This window comes from Pelophylax lessonae (genome assembly GCF_965119305.1).
Source record: "Pelophylax lessonae genome assembly, chromosome: 8".
In the NCBI taxonomy this organism is placed as follows: domain Eukaryota; kingdom Metazoa; phylum Chordata; class Amphibia; order Anura; family Ranidae; genus Pelophylax; species Pelophylax lessonae.
The window spans coordinates 238,688,925-238,706,474 of record NC_138775.1 but is presented as its reverse complement, the minus strand read 5'-3'; the positions used below and the strand labels follow the sequence as shown (position 1 = coordinate 238,706,474).

At 44.3% G+C, this 17,550-nt stretch overlaps 2 protein-coding genes across 2 annotated transcripts in view; one reads left to right on the top strand and one right to left on the bottom strand.

Moving 5' to 3' along the window:
- SCP2 (sterol carrier protein 2) overlaps positions 1-607 on the bottom strand; it is a 73,570-nt gene extending 72,963 nt beyond the window's left edge. The window contains exon 1 of the mRNA XM_082266407.1: positions 543-607. Coding sequence (XP_082122533.1) covers positions 543-593 — 51 coding nt within the window. The 5' untranslated portion in view covers positions 594-607. The remainder of the gene's footprint in view (positions 1-542) is intronic.
- A 202-nt stretch (positions 608-809) lies between these two features.
- ECHDC2 (enoyl-CoA hydratase domain containing 2) overlaps positions 810-17,550 on the top strand; it is a gene marked incomplete at its 5' end in the record, with an annotated part of 33,826 nt that continues 17,085 nt past the window's right edge. Inside the window, 5 exons of the mRNA XM_082266030.1 lie at positions 810-987; positions 9,750-9,817; positions 12,469-12,556; positions 14,165-14,251; positions 16,578-16,670. Of these exons, the coding sequence (XP_082122156.1) occupies positions 810-987; positions 9,750-9,817; positions 12,469-12,556; positions 14,165-14,251; positions 16,578-16,670 (514 nt within the window). The remainder of the gene's footprint in view (positions 988-9,749; positions 9,818-12,468; positions 12,557-14,164; positions 14,252-16,577; positions 16,671-17,550) is intronic.

The window sequence follows — 17,550 nt, the reverse complement described above, 5'->3', positions numbered from 1 at the left end:
ACCAATCGCACCTCCCTTCACCCAGAGATCACCAATCACACCTCCCTTCACCCAGAGATCACCAATCACACGTCCCTTCACCCAGAGATCACCAATCGCACCTTCCTTCACCCAGAGATCACCAATCACACCTCCCTTCACCCAGAGATCACCAATCGCACCTTCCTTCACCCAGAGATCACCAATCACACCTCCCTTCACCCAGAGATCACCAATCACACGTCCCTTCACCTTCTATTACACTTGCAGAGTATACTGGCGGTGTTTCACCATTGCTCTCTAGGCTGGCACAGTTATATGGCAATAGCACAGGAATGAGTAAATTCTGTTTTTATCTGTTCTTCTTTTATAAATGTGTGTAATAAAATATAACCTTTACATATATATATTGTGCAATCATCCCTTTGTTGGTAAAAGTAAAGTCCCAGCTGGGTAAGTTTGTTTTTTGCACCTTCTACACCTAATTGTGGGTCCAGCACCTCAGCTAGTGACGTCATTACACCCCTGACCCCCCCCCCCCCCCAGCTCCCCGGGAGACACACCTTGGTCATGCCGACTCCCACCACATACACCTTCCTCTGGATGGAGCCCATGTTCCCGGCGATGATCGGACTGGCACAGCGACTATCAGGACTCTGCGCCCGGACAGAACTCTGACTGACAGCGCTCTTAAAGCGGCGATAATCTCCTCTACCCCTGACACCTTGGGACTAATATGCGGGCTGGTTTAAGGGGCGGATCTGCTGTGTGGACGTAGACCAATCAGGTGGCAGAGGCGTGTCAGTCACAAGGGTCAGCGGCGCTTCTGTATGGTCTGTTTGGGGTTCCTGTCTGTGGCAACAGGTGGCGCTCTCTTATACGGCCCGGTGGAAATGGGGCTCTTGGTACGGCAGCTGGCTGCGGCCCGGAGGGTTCTGCAGAGGGGAGTGAGCGCAGCGGCTGGACACAGAGAGGTGCAGATCACCCACCTGGAGGGCAGCCAGGAGGGTGAGTGCGACACGTGACATGCGGTGGGCGGGGACTTCATAAAGTTATTTCTCCAGATATTATCCAATGACAATCGGATCCCCGTATCTCCTCCCAGGTGACACCTCTTCCCCGCCTCCGATAGGTCACTTCCCCCTCCTCTGTGACGTCATACAATGTATTCATTACCATTTCCCCTCATTAGTGGCTGTGCACATCCTGGGGGGGGGGGGGGGGGCTACTTTGTATATTTTGCAATGAGCCCCCCCATCATTACTGCATCTTTATGCTTTAACCACTTCAGGACCAGGCCTATTTCTGACACTTGTTCTTTACAAGTTAAAATCAGTATTTGTTACTAAAAAATGACTAAGAACCCCCAAACATTATGTATACTCTTAGCTGAGACCCTGGAGAATAAAATGGAGATTGTTGCAATACATTATGTCACAGTGTATTTGAAAAAAATAAAAAAAATTTAATTAAATAATAAGAAAACAGTGAAGTTAGCCCAATTTTTTTCTGTAATGTGAAAAATAATGTTATGCCGAGTAATTAGATACTCAATGCTTCAAAATTGCGCACGCTCGTGGAATGGCGACAACTTTGGTACTTAAAAATCCCATAGGCGATGCTTTAAAAATGTCTACAGGTTACCAGTTTAGAGCTACAGAGGAGGACTACTGCTAGGATTACTGGGCCACTCCTTCAGAGCCGTGTGCTGCAAATGGCGGCTCCCACACACATGCACGGGAGTGATGTCATCACGGGTTCAGCCAGTCACAGAGCCGGAGTCTGCGAACCCAGAAGCAAGACGGGTGAAAATGGGAGCACCTGCAGCTCTGACATCTCAGCGTTGGAAGGCTTTGTTTTAAGCAGGGGCGTAACTACAGGGGTTGCAGGGGTGGCAATTGCAACCGGGCCCCATGCTCCAGGGGGCCTGTGCGGCTCCCCTGTACACCTGGACAGGAGGGGTGGCGGGGGTGCATGTAGAGAAATCACTGTCCTCCTTTTTCCTCCCGTAGCTGCATAGTTGCCAAGATTTAAAAAAAATTCCAGGGACACTTTGCAGCACAGCTATCAATTACTTACCACACCCACTTCCCTGAAGCTCCGCCCACTCTGCATAATTAATCTCCGCCTACTTATCATCAGATTATAGGGTCTACTCAATATAGAGAGAATTACAAGAAATTAAAAAGGGAATTTCAAATTTAAGGCCACAGTAGCAGAGTTGGAATAATTCTTCCATTCAGCTGCAATACTTCTGTGTAACATTTATAGGCAGCCCGATTAACAGGCGCTTCCAGGGACAATATAAATTACCTGGGACAGGCTCCTATTTCCAGGGACAATATAATTTACCTGGGACAGGCTCCTATTTCCAGGGACAATATAAATGAACTGGGACAGGCTCCTATTTCCAGGGACAATATAAATGAACTGGGACAGGCTCCTATTTCCAGGGACAATATAAATGATCTGGGACAGGCTCCTATTTCCAGGGACTGTCCCTGGAAAAAAGGGACAGTTGGCAAGTATGTAGCTGCAGGAGGAAAATGGAGGAGATCGGTTCTTCTGTATGCTGCCCCCGACACTCCTCCTATTCAGGTCACATGTGTTCTGCTCTCTCTGGGCCTCTGTGTGCTCCCCTGGTCCCCCCCTCTACTGTGCTGCCCCCCCCCCCCCCCCACTGTGCTGCCCCCCACTGTGCTCCCTTCCCTCTCCTGCCGGCTGCTGCAGGAGATGTGTCACAATAGAGAACCAGGAAGGGGTCGGTAAATATGTAATTTACCAGCTCCATCCTTTTCTGAATGGACAGAGTCATAGTCAGTGACATTGTAAAAAAATAAAATAAAATGATAAAAAAGAATGCAATTAAAATACCAAAAGATAAAAACTACTGACACCAGTGGGTGACCTTCTAGGATCGCAAAGGTCACACTTGCGACCGGACCCTGGCATTCCACCACCGTGTGGAGGCCCCAAGATGGCAGAAAGGGAGCCACTGCAGAACTTATGAACGGGTCCCGTAACGAGAGTAAAGGGCCCCAGGATCAGTGGGAAGAGCCCAGGCTTGAAGGGAAAGACCAGGGGTCTGGGGGGCCCTTCATGGTTTCTTGCACTGGGGCCCTGAAGGTTCTAGTTACGCCTCTGGTTTTAAGGTAAGTTTAACATAATGTGCTATGCATACTAGCACATTATGTTAAACTTACCTTAACCTCTTCTGGACCACCCCACGCACATATACCGTGGCAGGGCAGCGCTCCAGTGGGAAATCACGTACCTGCATGGGATTCCGTGCACTGGGTCTGGGACGCTCATCACCGGCGACCTGCTCTCACTGTAATTGGACACAGCGGTAGCCAATCAGCAGGCCCAGCGGACCCGATGTTCACCGATACCCTGGGATAGTTCTCAGGAGAGGCAGACCACAATCTGTGAGAGGGGAAGATGGAGATTATGTGTTTCTGCTATGCAAGAACACGGATCTCTGTCTTCCCCCAGTTAAAGCACCTTCCCCACACAGTTAGCAAGCACTCCCAGGGAACACATTTAACCCTTTGATCGCCCCTGATGCTATCCCCTTCTCTGCCAGTGTCATTGCATCTTTTTTTTTTTTTAGCACTGATCACTGTATTAGTGTCACTGGTCCCCAAAAAAGTGTCTGATTTGTCCACTGCAATGCTGCAGTCCCGGTGATCGCTGCCATTACTAAGAAAAAAAAAAAAATCCATAAAAATATCCTCTAGTTTGTAGACGTGATAACTTTTGCGCAAACCAATCAATATACACTTATTGGGATTTTTTTTTACCAAAAACATGTAGCAGAATACATATTGGCCTAAATTCATGAAAAAATTTGATGTTTTACATTTTTGTTATTGGGAATGTTTTATAGCAGAAAGTAAAAAATATTTTTTTTTTTTCAAAATTGTCGGCCTTTTTTTTGTTTATAGCGCAAAAAATAAAAACCACAGAGGTGATCAAATACTACCAAAAGAAAGCTCTGTTTGTGGGAAAAAAGGACATCAATTTTATTTGGGTACAGTGTTGCACGACCGGGCAACTGACAGTTAAAATAACTCAGTACTGTATCGCAAAAAAATGAACTGGTCATGAAGGGGGGTAAACCTTCCAGGGCTGAAGAGGTGAAAACAGAAGCCCTTCCAGAGCCGAGATGCATACTAGCACATTATGTTAAACTTACCCTAAAACAAAGCCCTTCCAGCGCCGAGATGTTAGAGCTGCAGGCGCTCTCTTCTTCACCCATCTTGCTTCCACGTTCGTGACTGGCTGGAGCCGTGATGAAGTCACTCCCGCACAATGCGATGCATACTAGCACATTATGACATTCCCTTGCAGGGTAAGAAAAAAAAAAGTATTTTTTTGCTAAACAAATGAAAAAACACAGAAATTTTTTTTTTTTTTTCTAAATAAATAATTTTCCTCCTTCACTGAGGAGGCTGTACTTATGGGCACTGATAGGTGGCACTGACAGGCATCACTGATGGGCACTATTAGGGCTGCACTGATCACCAGGACACAGTGTACATGTCCCGGTATGGTTTTGCTGGTTATCGACTCTCTTCTCCTCAGGTGCTGTCAGTGTGAGGAGAGGACTGCCGTTAACTGGCAAAGCCTGATTACACTGTGATTGGACACAGCTGGCCGCATGGTTAAGAGCCTCTGTGATTGGCTTTTTACCCTGATTTGTGATAAGCTCATCACAGATCTGTGGCAATGCACACTACAAGCACAATTTTGGGAGGATGTCCATAGACACATAGACAACCCCCCCGGCAATGTGAGCCTGGGTCGTAGCGTCTTTCCGCAAATTTTTTTTTTTGGTTAGAAGCTCCTGATCACAAGTTTGCACCAGGATCTTTCTGTGACATTTTAGCGGGAGCGCACTCTCAACACAGGAAGCTATTTCCTATGGACACATGGATGTGGCCACTCGGCTCTGAAGTCCACCCAGCCAGAAGCTGCATTCATACAGCCAAGCTTCTTACAGCCAGGTTAAAGTACACGCCAAGACTTCATTTGTGTTTTCGTTTTGGAAGAAGTGCAGAAGGGTTGGATTCTTATCAGAATTTATCGCTCTCTGTATCTCCATTAGGCAGATTCACTCATTCTATAGAGTTGTCACCAGAACAGTAGGGGAGGGGAAGTCATCCAGGTGAGGGACCCTTCTTCCTATGACAACTCTCCGAAATTCCGCTTACTTTGGAGAGATTTCCTCTGACTTCCTGTTGTGTCAGCAGGACGGGAATCGAATACTTACTAAAAGTTGTACTTTAAATTACTTCTGGCAGTTTAAATGCTTATTTAATGGACAGTTGTACTTTAACTGAAATAGTCTTCTGTAATCTCAGATCTATGGCAGCCAATAGGAAATGGACCTTTTATCTTTCAAATAAATAGTGGCTTGGGTGTGGATCTGGCCATTTAGGGCTACTCATTTTGGAGTCACTGGTTATCATTCACAAACCACTTTGATTTTTATTAATGAAAAAATCAACCTGTAGAGGAAGTTGACATAGAAAATTAGATTTTGTCCCATTTTCACAAAACAAATGTACATGCAGTTTTGTTCAATAAACAGCTATGTGTTTTATCCCTAAGTGTCTGGAACAGTAAGCAGGTAAAAGAAAGGTCATAACCTCACGCTTGCTCCATCAGGACATGGATCAATTACCTAAGGAGTCTAGGAAGATGGATGGGCAGATATTTCTTGTCTATGGATTGTCTTAAAGCGGAGTTCCGGCCTCATAGTTACATAGTAGGTGAGGTTGAATAAAGACAACAGTCCATCCAGTTCAACCTGTGTAGGTGTGTGTGGCTGTAATCATCTCTTATACCCCTGAATGTTCTGATCCTTGAGATGTACGTCTAAGAGTCTTTTGAAAGCCACCATACTTCCCGCAGAAACCACCTCTTGTGGTAGAGAATTCCACAATCTTGTAGCCCTAACAGTAAAGAACCCCCCACGTTGCCTGAGGTTGAAACGCTTCTCCTCTAATCGCATTGTATGCCCTCGAGTCCTCATGCAATCCCTTCGACTGAACAGCTTTTTTTCTAAGCTGAGATCCCCATTGAGATATTTAAAAATTGCTATCATGTCCCCCCTCAGGCGTCTCTTCTCCAGGGAGAATAAATCAAGCGATTGCAGACGCTCTTCATAATTAAGGTCCTCCAATCCCCTAATTAGTTTAGTTGCCCTTCTCTGGACTCTCTCCAGCTCCCAACACATCCCTCCTGAGGACTGGCGACCAGAACTGGACAGAATACTCCAGATGCAGTCGGACCAGAGTTTTATAAAGTGGAAGGATTATAGTCTTATCTCTGGAATACATCCCTTTCTTTATGCATGCTAATATTCTGCTGGCCTTGGCAGCTGCCGCTTGACATTGCATGCTATTGCCTAATCTATCATCTACCAAGACTCCCAGATCCTTCTCCATTTTTGATTCCCCCAAGGGTTCCCCTCCTAACGTGTATTGTGCTTTTATGTTTTTAGTCCCCAAGTGCAAAATTTTACACTTCTCCACGTTAAACCTCATTTGCCAAGTCGTTGCCCACTCTGTAATTTTGTCCAGGTCATCCTGTAGGATATCTGCTTCATGCTGTGCAGTTATTGCCCTGCCCAATTTTGTGTCATCTGCAAAAACTGATAACGAACTACTGATCCCGTCCTTAATGCTGTTTATGAATAAATTGAACAAGGTTGGTCCCAGGACTGAGCCTTGGAGGACCCCGCTTACTACCTCAGACCAGTCTGAGTATGCGCTGTTTATTACCACCCTTTGGACATGCTCTTTTAGCCAGTTCCGTATTCAAGAGCAAACCCTGCTGTCGATACCTGCAGACCTTATTTTATAAATTAAGCGCTTGTGGGGAACTGTATCAAACGCCTTAGCGAAATCTAGGTACACCACATCCACTGGTCTGCCCCTATCTAGCTCACAGCTCACCTCCTTGTAGAATGTTAAGAGATTGGTTTGACAAGAACGCCCATTTGTAAACCCGTGCTGGTTACTGCTGATGATGCTGTTGTCTTTAGCAAACTCTACGATATAGTCCCTTATCATCCCCTCCAGAAGTTTACATACTACTGATGTCAGACTGACTATAATTTCCCGGTATATGCCTCTGACCCTTTTTGAATATCGGAATCACGTTTGCTTTCCTCCACTCCCCTGGTACATTTCCTGTCATAATACTGTCACAAAAGATCAGGAACAGTGGTCTGGATATAATCTTACTGAGTTCCTTGAGTACGCTCAGATGTACGGCATCCGGACCTGGTGATTTGTCTGTGTTAAGTTTATCCAGCCTTTCCCTGATTTCACCCTCTGTTAGCCATAGTGGCAAGTCCTGTGTATTACTACTAACCAAACAGTCATGGTCAGTGTACCCCTCCGTTTCCTGTGTAAATACTGACAAGAAAAAAAGCATTCAGCACGGTTGCTTTTTCAGTGTCCTCTGTAACCATCCTCCCATCATTGTTAATTATGTGTGCAATATGCTCTGCCCTAGTTTTTTTGCTGTTGATATATTTAAAGAATTTCTTTGGGTTTCTTTTACTATCCTCCACTATTTGTCTCTCAAAGTCTATTTTAGCCACCTTGATTTCGTGTTTACACTTCTTATTTGCCTCCTTGTATTGGTCGAAAGCCAATACTGTGCCTTCTGATTTATATTTCCTGAAGGCCAATTTTTTTCCCTTAATAAGTTTTTTAACGCTACGGTTTAGCCAGCCAGGTTTGGCTTTGTCTCTTCTAAATTTATTTCCCATAGGAATGCACTGCAAGATGCATTTGCTTAATATGTTCCTAAAGCATTCCCATTTTTCCTCTGTGGTCAGTGTTATCAAGGTTTGGTCCCAGTTAACCCTTTCCATCAATGAGTACAATTTTGGAAAGTTTGCCCTTCTGAAGTTAAGGGTTCTTATGTTCCCCACTTGCCTTGCTATATTGTTATTTATGCTAAATGTGATCATCCTGTGATGGCTAGAGCCCAGGTAGTTCTGGACTCCTACCTCCGAGATTAGGTCTGGGTCATTAGTGATCAATAGATCCAGGATTGCGTTTTCTCTAGTAGGAGAATCCACCAGCTGTGACATGTAATTATCCTGTAAGGTTTCCGTGAATAGATGGGCCTTATGTGAGTGTGTAGTCCCCCTCTCCCCAGTCAATGTCGGGATAATTGAAGTCCCCCAAACCCAAAAGTGCTAAAAATTCCAGCTCTACCTCCTCCCCTTGTTTAGGTGGCCTATAGCAAACCCCCACAATTACTTTTCCCTTATCTCCTTCTCTATGGAGTTCTACCCATACGGATTCTAACTCCATACTCATTCCTTCCATAATGTCACTCCTCTCAATCACCCTTACATTATTCTTGACTTAGAGACATACCCCTCCCCCTCTTTTTCCTACCCTGTCCTTCCGGTACACCGAATACCCTTGGATATTTGCCAGCCAGTCATGTGAGGGGTCGAACCAAATCTCCATTATTCCCACAAGGTCTATGTCATCCTCATGTACTAACATTTCCAACTCATCCATTTTATTAGCTAGGCTCCTGGCATTAGCATAAACCCCTCTTAGTTTTACGGAAGTTAAACGTGATTGGTGGTTATGTTTATTCCTGTTCAGTCTGAGCTTTTCCCGCACAGACCTACCAATTGACGTTATGTCCCTACTGTCGCTGCTGACCCTACCACTGCCTTCAGTCCTTTGCTTCCTCCTGACTGACTCTACTTCTGAACCCTCCCCCCGTCTCCTAGTTTAAAAGCCCCTCCAACTTGGTGGCCATCTTTCTCCCCAAAAGAGCTGTACTGTCCCCATTAAGGTGCAGCCCATCCTCAGCCTCAGAAACGTTTTTTCAATAAAAATACCCCCGGGACAGTCAGGGTTAGTACATTTCATAATGGATAGCCTCTGAACTGTCCCAGGTGGCACTTACCTTTTAGAAGAAATACTTACCTTGAAAATGTCTTGTCCAGCGCTACCATCTCAGGTGGGGGCAGCTGAAGCCAGGGCATCCTCTTCTGTGTCCTCTTTGGTGCCACAAATGCCCTGCACTGGCCCTGCTCATCACTTCCGGGGCAGGCGCGTCATCCCTGCACAGCTTCTGGGCATGACGCGCCTGCACTGGAACTGACAAGCGGGGACTGTGCAGGCGCATTGATTCCTGATGTTCAGCTCCCAGGAATCAATGCAAGCAGGAAGTGACAGCGTGGGCTGCGGCCACAGAGGGAGGAAGTGGAAGAAAGGTAAGTATATTTTCTTCAATAACAAGGTAAGTAAAGAAAAAAAAAATCATCATTATCCAATTCTTTTTTAGGTGAATGTTAGCAAGCGGATGGCCTAAAGTCATTTTTGAGGCCGGAACTCCGCTTTAAGGCAGCCATACATGGGTCGAAATTCAGCCAGTTCAGCAGGGACCAACAAAATTTCGATCCAACTATGAGCACCCTGGGTATACCGAAGTCGAACTACCAGTCGACTTTTGTGCAACTAGCCTGTCGTTTTTTTCACAATCAATCAGTGCTGTCAGCTATAGCCTGCAGCACTAATCATTCTATTCTGAAAGCAGGAAGATCTCCCTGCTTTCAGAACACAATAGCTCAGCAGGAGGATTCCCCCACCTTCATCAAATGTGTGGATTGGGGATTCAGGTCATTTTTTTTTTTCGTTCAACCCGCTGGTGGAGATGGGCCTATCAATGCATTGCAGTCTTCTCTTTGATAACATTCTCCATTTGGTATTTTCCAGGCATTGCAGAGATTGTTATGTGCCGACCTCGTGCTAAGAATTCCCTGGGAAGAGTATTTGTTAATGAGGTATGTTCCTGAACTTTTTGTAACGAAAGAATCCTTGAAATTCTAGGGTTCCTCCAGAGGTTGCCAGGGGTTCCTTGAGCAATTTCTGTCTCTCCAATAAGTAGTCACTATCATCAATGATCTTTTTAGTTAGTTGTAAGTCCCGGTTCACACTTGTGCGATGCGGGAAGGCTGCGAATTCGCAGCCTGTTCCCACATCGCAAACGCACATCTGGCAGTTCACACTGCCATATGCGATACGCAGGGGGTGTCAAATAAATGTTAACGACACCCCCAGTTTGATCGCATATCGCAGTGCGATCTGACAGTTCGCACAGGATCGGATCGCACAAGTGTGAACCACTATGCGATCCGATCCTGATGTGGCTGGAAAAAAGGGTCCTGTGTGTCTTTTGTGCGGGTGCAGTGCGGATTTCAGCCATACAAAGTGTATGGCTGAATTCGCACCCGCACATCCGATCGCATGTAATGAAGGAGCAGTGCGCTCCGATATTACATGCGATCGCCGCACTCGCAAGAGTGTGAACCGGCCCTAAGGGGTACATTCCTGCCATTGACCTCCAATCTACGAAGGCCCTTCTACACTGACCACCAGTCAAAAAAGTATTTTCTGACTACCAGTGTAAGGAGGTAAATTCCACTGACCACCAGTAACCAAACAAAGAAGCTTCGGGGGTCCAGCACCTCTTATTCACTTTCTTAGGTGCTTGTCCCCAATTTCCAAGCACCAGTACTGTTAAAGAAGCTGAAGGGAAATGAGTCACATGTTCTCCAAACTTGGAAGTACCAGTATTTTCTCTGCTCTCATTTGCCAGTGATGGTCACATGAATAGTCGTAATAAGAGAAAAACTGTGTCAGCCAACCACATGATCAGGACTTTGATAATAGACCACAAGAAACGCATAGCTAAGTAGAGTAAAAAGAATCCTCAATTTTTTTTACAAATATAAATAGTAAAAAGCAGAGTCAGAGCATATAGGGAAAGTTAGTAGAAGTGACAGGGAGTGTCACGCTTACCCCTAACGGTGGTCAGACACTATAGCTGGCTTCTGTGTTCTTCACCTATAGCAGCCCCCTTTCCAATAAGGCAAGCAGGCCTACCGGTACTCAGTTGTCCCCAGGACTTATACACAATACTATAGTGCCTGGCTACCAGGAACTGAGCTGTAACTTTTAGGGCCGGTTCACATTAGTGCGATCACAGAGATTGCATGTAATTTGGAGCGCATTGCTCCTAAATTACATGCGATCTCTGTGCGGTGCAAATTTCAGCCATACACTTTGTATGGCTGAATTCGCACCGTAATCACACTAAACACGCACAGGACCCTTTTTTTTTATCCGCAGCAGAATCGGATCGCATGGTGGTTCACACTAGTGCGATCTGATTCTGTGCGAACTTGCAGATCGCACTGCGATATGTGATCTCAGCTGGGGGTGTCGTTAACTTTTAATTGACACCCCCTGCATATCGCATATGGCAGTGTGAACTGCCAGGGGTGAAGATGCGTTGTGGGAACATGCTGCATATTTGTAGCGTTTCCGCATCGCAGAAGTGTGAACCGGGACTTACTGGACCACTTCAAAAAATCTAAATAAAATATTTTGTGTAAAAAAAAAAAATCCCAATAAGTGTATATTGATTGGTTTGCGCAAAAGTTATAGTGTCTACAAACTATGGGATATTTCTTTAATTATTTTATTTTTTTTTACTAGTAATGGAAGCGGTCAGTGACTTATAGTGGGACTGTGATATTGCGGTGGACAGTTGGACACTAACTCACACTTTTTAGGGACCAGTGAAACTAATACAGTGATCAGTGCTAAAAAAAATAGGCAGTCACTGTACTAATGACACTGGCTGGGAAGGGGTTAACATCAGGGGCGATCAAAGGGTTAACTGTGTGCCTAGCTAGTGATTTTGTGCATTATGTGGGAGTTGCTTTTACTAGGGGAAGATATGGATCCATGTCCCTGCTTTGCAGAGACACGGGATCAATGCCTTCCCTACTGACACAACAGCGATCGGTGTTCTTTACATAGGCAGACCACCATTCTCCCTCTGTAATGTATTATTACAGCGGGAGCGGGCCACCGGCGGCGCACATGCGGGCCCAGACCCAGAAGTTTTGGATCGCCTTACTAGGTACATGATCCGGCGCAGCAGTGCCACTTTGTAAGTTATAAGGTCAGCAATTGGTTAGATATATGAAGGGGGTGAATAAGGTTCAGGAGGTCAGGATTTTCAATGTTAAACCCAGACCAAGAACATGGGGACATGACCTCAAACTAGCAGGAGGAAAGTTCCAAATTATTCTTAGAAAGCTTTATTTTACCAAAAGAGTAACTGACTTCCAGTAGAGGCAGTGCGCCAGTCAGAAGTGGATTCAAACATGCTTGGGACAAAATCCATACTAAGAGAAAAAATTAACAAAAAAAAATGTATAAATGAAAAAAAATAATAATAATAAGGGGCAGACTCAATGGACCACTTTTCTCTGTAAATTTGGAACAGGTATACTTGAGTAAATATACAGTACATTGTTCTATCAATAAGTTATACAGGTATATAACATTTTATTACAATTCTTTTTTTTATTCTTATTACAAGTCACTGACATTATATGTTTCCTATTTTTTCCTGTCCTAGTTCTTCCATTCTGTAGACAGTCTCCGCCATGACGCCAGTGTCCGTGTGGTCGTGGTGAGGAGTGCAGTCCCCGGGGTTTTCTGTGCTGGTAAGTGACATTTGTAGAACAATATTTGCTATCTGTAGACAATACACAGCGTTTCACATGTAGAATACACTTTGGTCCTCTGTCTTTTGAAATTCTTGTGCAGCTCTTATGAGATATTCACATTTTTTATTCTTATTTCTTTTGCTGCAGTGGAGATAATACTGTGAGTATTATGCGCTCGGGTCTGTGACCCTGTAGTTTATTTATACGCTGTTCAGTCTCAGTGCTAAGAATGTACTGTATGTGCTTAGAATATAGAGAAGTAAACCAGGCTACTCAAAATATGTCTTTGTGCCTACCTGAATTTAGGTGGCTGAGATACATTGGGTCAACCTGTAAAGGGCCTGTAACTGCAGCCACAATAACCCTCAAATATTTATACTGTATATTTTTTTCTATTTAATTGCCATATATTTTCCTTTTTGTTTGTATTTAATTTGTTCATTTTGTTTTATTTTTATCTATTATTTAAATTTTCTGTATTTTGTGTGAAGAATTGCTGGTTGTTAAGTAGCGGGTTGGGAAGCCAGCCGTCGTGTCCTTAACAACCGATGGCTCATCAGCTGTCAGCGGGCTTCCCCATACTCATTCACATTGGGGGGTTGGGATCTGGGGGCCTGCTTGGTAAAGGGAACTTCCAGATTCCAATAAGCCCCCTGCCCGCAGACCCCCACAACCACTGGGCCAGGGTTGTGGGTAAGAGGCCCTTACCCCGATCAACATGCTTTGGGGGGCCCCCCTGCCCCAAAGCACCCCCCCATGTTGAGGGTATGTGGCTTGATATGGTTCAGGAGGGGGGGGCTTGCTTTCTGGGCTGCACGCTCAGATATCGGTCTGGTATGGATTTTGGGGGGGAACCCCACCCTTTTTGTTTTTTAAATTTTGGACTGGGGTTCCCCTTAAAATCCATACCAGGCCCCCTTGCAGTTTTTTTTTTCATTAATCTTTTATTGCAATATTTTGTTTTTACATTCAGTTGTCAGTCGTTAAGGATGCAGTGGCCAGCTTCCCGGCCCACTTCTTAACCACTTCCCACCCAAGGACGTACCCGTACGTCCTTGAGTTTCAGTGGTTATACCGGGATGATGCCTGTCTACAGGCATCATCCCGGTATCATTGTTTGCACTTGGCGATTCCGATTCAGGCAGAAGTGGCTAATTAGCCACTCAATCACTTCTGCGGGTGGCGGAAGGGGGTCGATAATATTGCAAACATTCATCCCAGTCTTCCTCAGTTAGGGCTGAAATGTCAAACTTCCAACTCTGAAAGAGGGAATGCGCCCTAGGTGTGCCACGGTTATGAGTCCTCCATGATATTTTTATTCCCCCTTCTTTTTATTTAATTTTATTTTTTGCCAATTCATCCCCATGAGATGTTGGAGGGTAGTTGTGGCATGTAAAGACCTATGCATGCTACAGCTTGCATATTGATGACATTATATTCTTGGCTGGGAGTTCCAAGCCTTGTCTGTCTCAGACCTTCAAGATAGACTAGGCAAGGCACGTATCTATATTTGATGCTTGAAAAGTGAAGATATTGATGTAATCCATTATTTTAAATCAATAACTTTTGAAACTTGGTTTATACTACACCTTTCTTTTCACTTAGGCGCAGATCTCAAGGAGAGAGCCAAAATGACCAATTCAGAAGTGTCTCTATTTGTCCAAGAACTTCGAAAGTTAATGAATGAAATTGGTGAGTGTGTCAGGTGAGCCTGGGTAAGAGTGACTCCATAATTAAAGTGATTCTAAAAGCTTTCTTAAAAAAACAAATAACAAACATGTTATAAATACCTGCTCTGTTCAGTTGGTTTTGCGTAGAACAGCTCGGATCCTCTTCTTCTAAGGTCCCTCGCCGGTGCTCCTGGCCCCTCCCTCCTCTTGAGTGCCCCCAGAGCAAGCAGCCTGCAATGGCAGCACTCAAGCAGGCTCGCTTCCGAGCCACGGCTCTGCATGTCCATTCACACCACAGAGCCACGTCTCAGCCCCACCCCCTCTCTCTCCTCATTGGCTCACTGTCTGTGATTGGGCCATTGACTTCGGCTGCTGTCTCAGCCAATGAGGAGGGAAAGCCCCAGAAGAGTCATTTACATCGCTGGATCAGGATGGGGATCAGGTGAGTATTAGTGGGGTTGAGGAGACTGCTTCATACAGAAAGTTTTTTACCTTTATGCGTACAGCAACGCTATGGTGTGATCTGACACTGTTGGAAACAAATAAACTTTTGCATTCTATGGATTGAAGCTGTGCTGAAAAATAGCTGCAAGCATAGGCCCAACGCATCTGCTGTGAACAAGCCCTAATTGTCACCCACCTGCCTAATATGAAATGATTCAGCAATGTGATGATGCTGGTTCCCCTTGCAATGGGCAGTCTAGATGCAAAGATGGGTAGGAAAGCAGCAAAGCTGGCCTGGGAAATACAACTGTCACCTGTCTGTCTGTGTAGTGTGGTAGTGGTGTGTGATCAAAAGACTGTGAACAAAGCATATTTTCTCTCAGGTAATAGCAAGCATTAACTTATTACTACAAGCACTAAACATGATCTATCTGGAGAGGAGGTGCTTGAGAGGACATAATATAGCGATATACAAATCCCTCAATGGCGATTTTAGCATATATTCAGTCTCAGGGAGTATAAGAAGACATGGGGCCACTCGATGAAACTGGAGGAGAAGCGGTTTAACCATAAAATGTGTAGGGAGTTTTTCACTCTCAGGGAGGTAAGGATGTGGAATTCACTTTCACAATTGGTGGTGTCAGCAGGAAGTATTGATAGTTTTAAAAAACTCTTGGACCTGTATCTTAGCGAGCACAGTATACAGGGATACAGGAATTGATTATGAACACACACCCACACAGGTTGTACTGGATGAACTGGTGTCTTTATTCAACCTTACCAACTATGTAATTGTTACTTTAGCTATAGAGTTGGCTATTTGCCTGAGGATTTAGCAGCTACCACAGAGGAGTTGGGGGACAACAAGACAAAATATATACCTGTCTGATGTAATTTTGTTAGCTGGTTGTTTGGATTTGACATGTGGTGAGGGTCCAAGTAGAGGAAACCTCTGAATGTGGCACTTAATGCAAATGAAGGGGTAACATTTCATTACAGAGAACCTGTTAGGTGTGCCCTGTGATGGTACTCACCGTCACTGGGAGTGAAAGACATAACTTCAAATGGGAGAGTAATATTTATTAACAATATCTCTCAAGAAATATGAAGATTTATTCCCACTTTAAACTATGAGACCTATAGCCTGTTGCCATGAAGTCTGTGACTCCTAAATAATCCATGCAATGCTTAGATGTGTATTGAGATAATGTGTATTGTATTTCAGGAGCTTGAGGATTGCCGTCTGCTACTTAATTATCTCAGGTTGATTGAATAATTGTTATCTGTTAGTTGCTGAGTGGAAATAGTAGACTGTTTATGTTGGTTGTTCTTTAGATATGTTAATTCTATTTCTGTATACAATTTCATCTGCATATGATAATGTAATCAGGCAACCCCTGACGTGATGGGGTAATTTGATCAGGAGGGGGATGTGCTCATGTGTGTATAAATTGAGTGTGAAACTGTTCAATAATGGAGGTTCCAGTACAAGCTAAGTTGTCGGCTAGCTTTGTATGTAGGGCGGCTGGGAAAATCTGGTATATATGTTCACGACTTGAAGGAAGCTGTATACTGACGGAAGTCCACAAGTACAGTGTGGGTCGGAGTTCCGTTACATGCCCCTTTTATATATCAAAGTTTACTATGTCACTGAAAAATGCACTTAAGCCAGAAAAGCCTCTTCTGTTCCATTTTCTGATTTTATTGAGGTCGTGCTTTCCCTAAGTTCATAGCTGTGCTCCACCAACTTCGGTCCAGTGATACTGGCTCTGAAGGAATTTTTACTTTTAAAATTTCAAGGACAGCTGCAATGTTTCTTGCATTAGCAATGCAATCATTGATTTTACTTCTATTTAGCTCTTTAATATATACATGTATTCAGTTTATATCTTCTCTCTGTTCAGCTGCCCTCCCAATGCCGACGATTGCAGCTGTGGATGGTTATGCCTTGGGTGGCGGTCTAGAACTGGCGTTGGCTTGTGATCTCCGCATTGCTGGTATGTATTTATTAAAGGAGAGATGAAAATATACAATGGGGGCAAATTAACTATTCTTCAAAAGAGGGTAAGGACACTTCTGTCATTGCTGCACACCAGGCTGCTATAAAATATACAGCTGTGTATTCATAAACAGTCAATAAACTGGAACTTTACCCATAACAACTTGATAAGCAAGTAACACAAGTAAATCAAGTAACACATTCCACATTAATAATTATGCTACCAAAACTAGCGTGTGCTGTGTATTGCCTCCAGCATTGTTCCTGTTTCTTCTTGCCAGAGGCTGCCATTTTGCTGAAGCCCAGAACCCCTGAACAGCAGTAAATCTTGAGGGCCAGCAACATTTTTTTTTTTTAAATGCAATTTTTGTAAGTACCTGAATTTGAGTTGGCATTAGCCTCCTTCAATACCCCCATACAGCAGAACTCAGGCTGAGGGATAGGAAGGATTGGGAGTCAGTCAGGTATGTTGCACACAAATGTAATGTCAAGGAACATGCTGATAGAAGAGAGCATAATCAACAAAGAGAATACCCTATTGATCTCCAGCTGTTCTTCTTTACTGTCCAATCAGCAGGCCGGGGTGGAGAGAGGGCACTACTGTATTTCTTCTATATTCTACAACTGTAGCAGAGAAGGTGGTGTCTTTGCTGTGCTGTGTGGCATAGCTGTGTAAATCTGAGAATTGGGTGGACAGAAATACACATAGTTTGGCAGATAACTCCACTGTTTTTTTAACGAGCAGGGCCCCCTGATTCCTCCTGTATTGAATTGTACTGTCTGCCCTCATGTTGTAAAGCGCTGTGCAAACTGTAGGCGCTATATAAATCCTGTATAATAATAATAATAATGTATTTAATTTGTGTATTTAGCTGTTT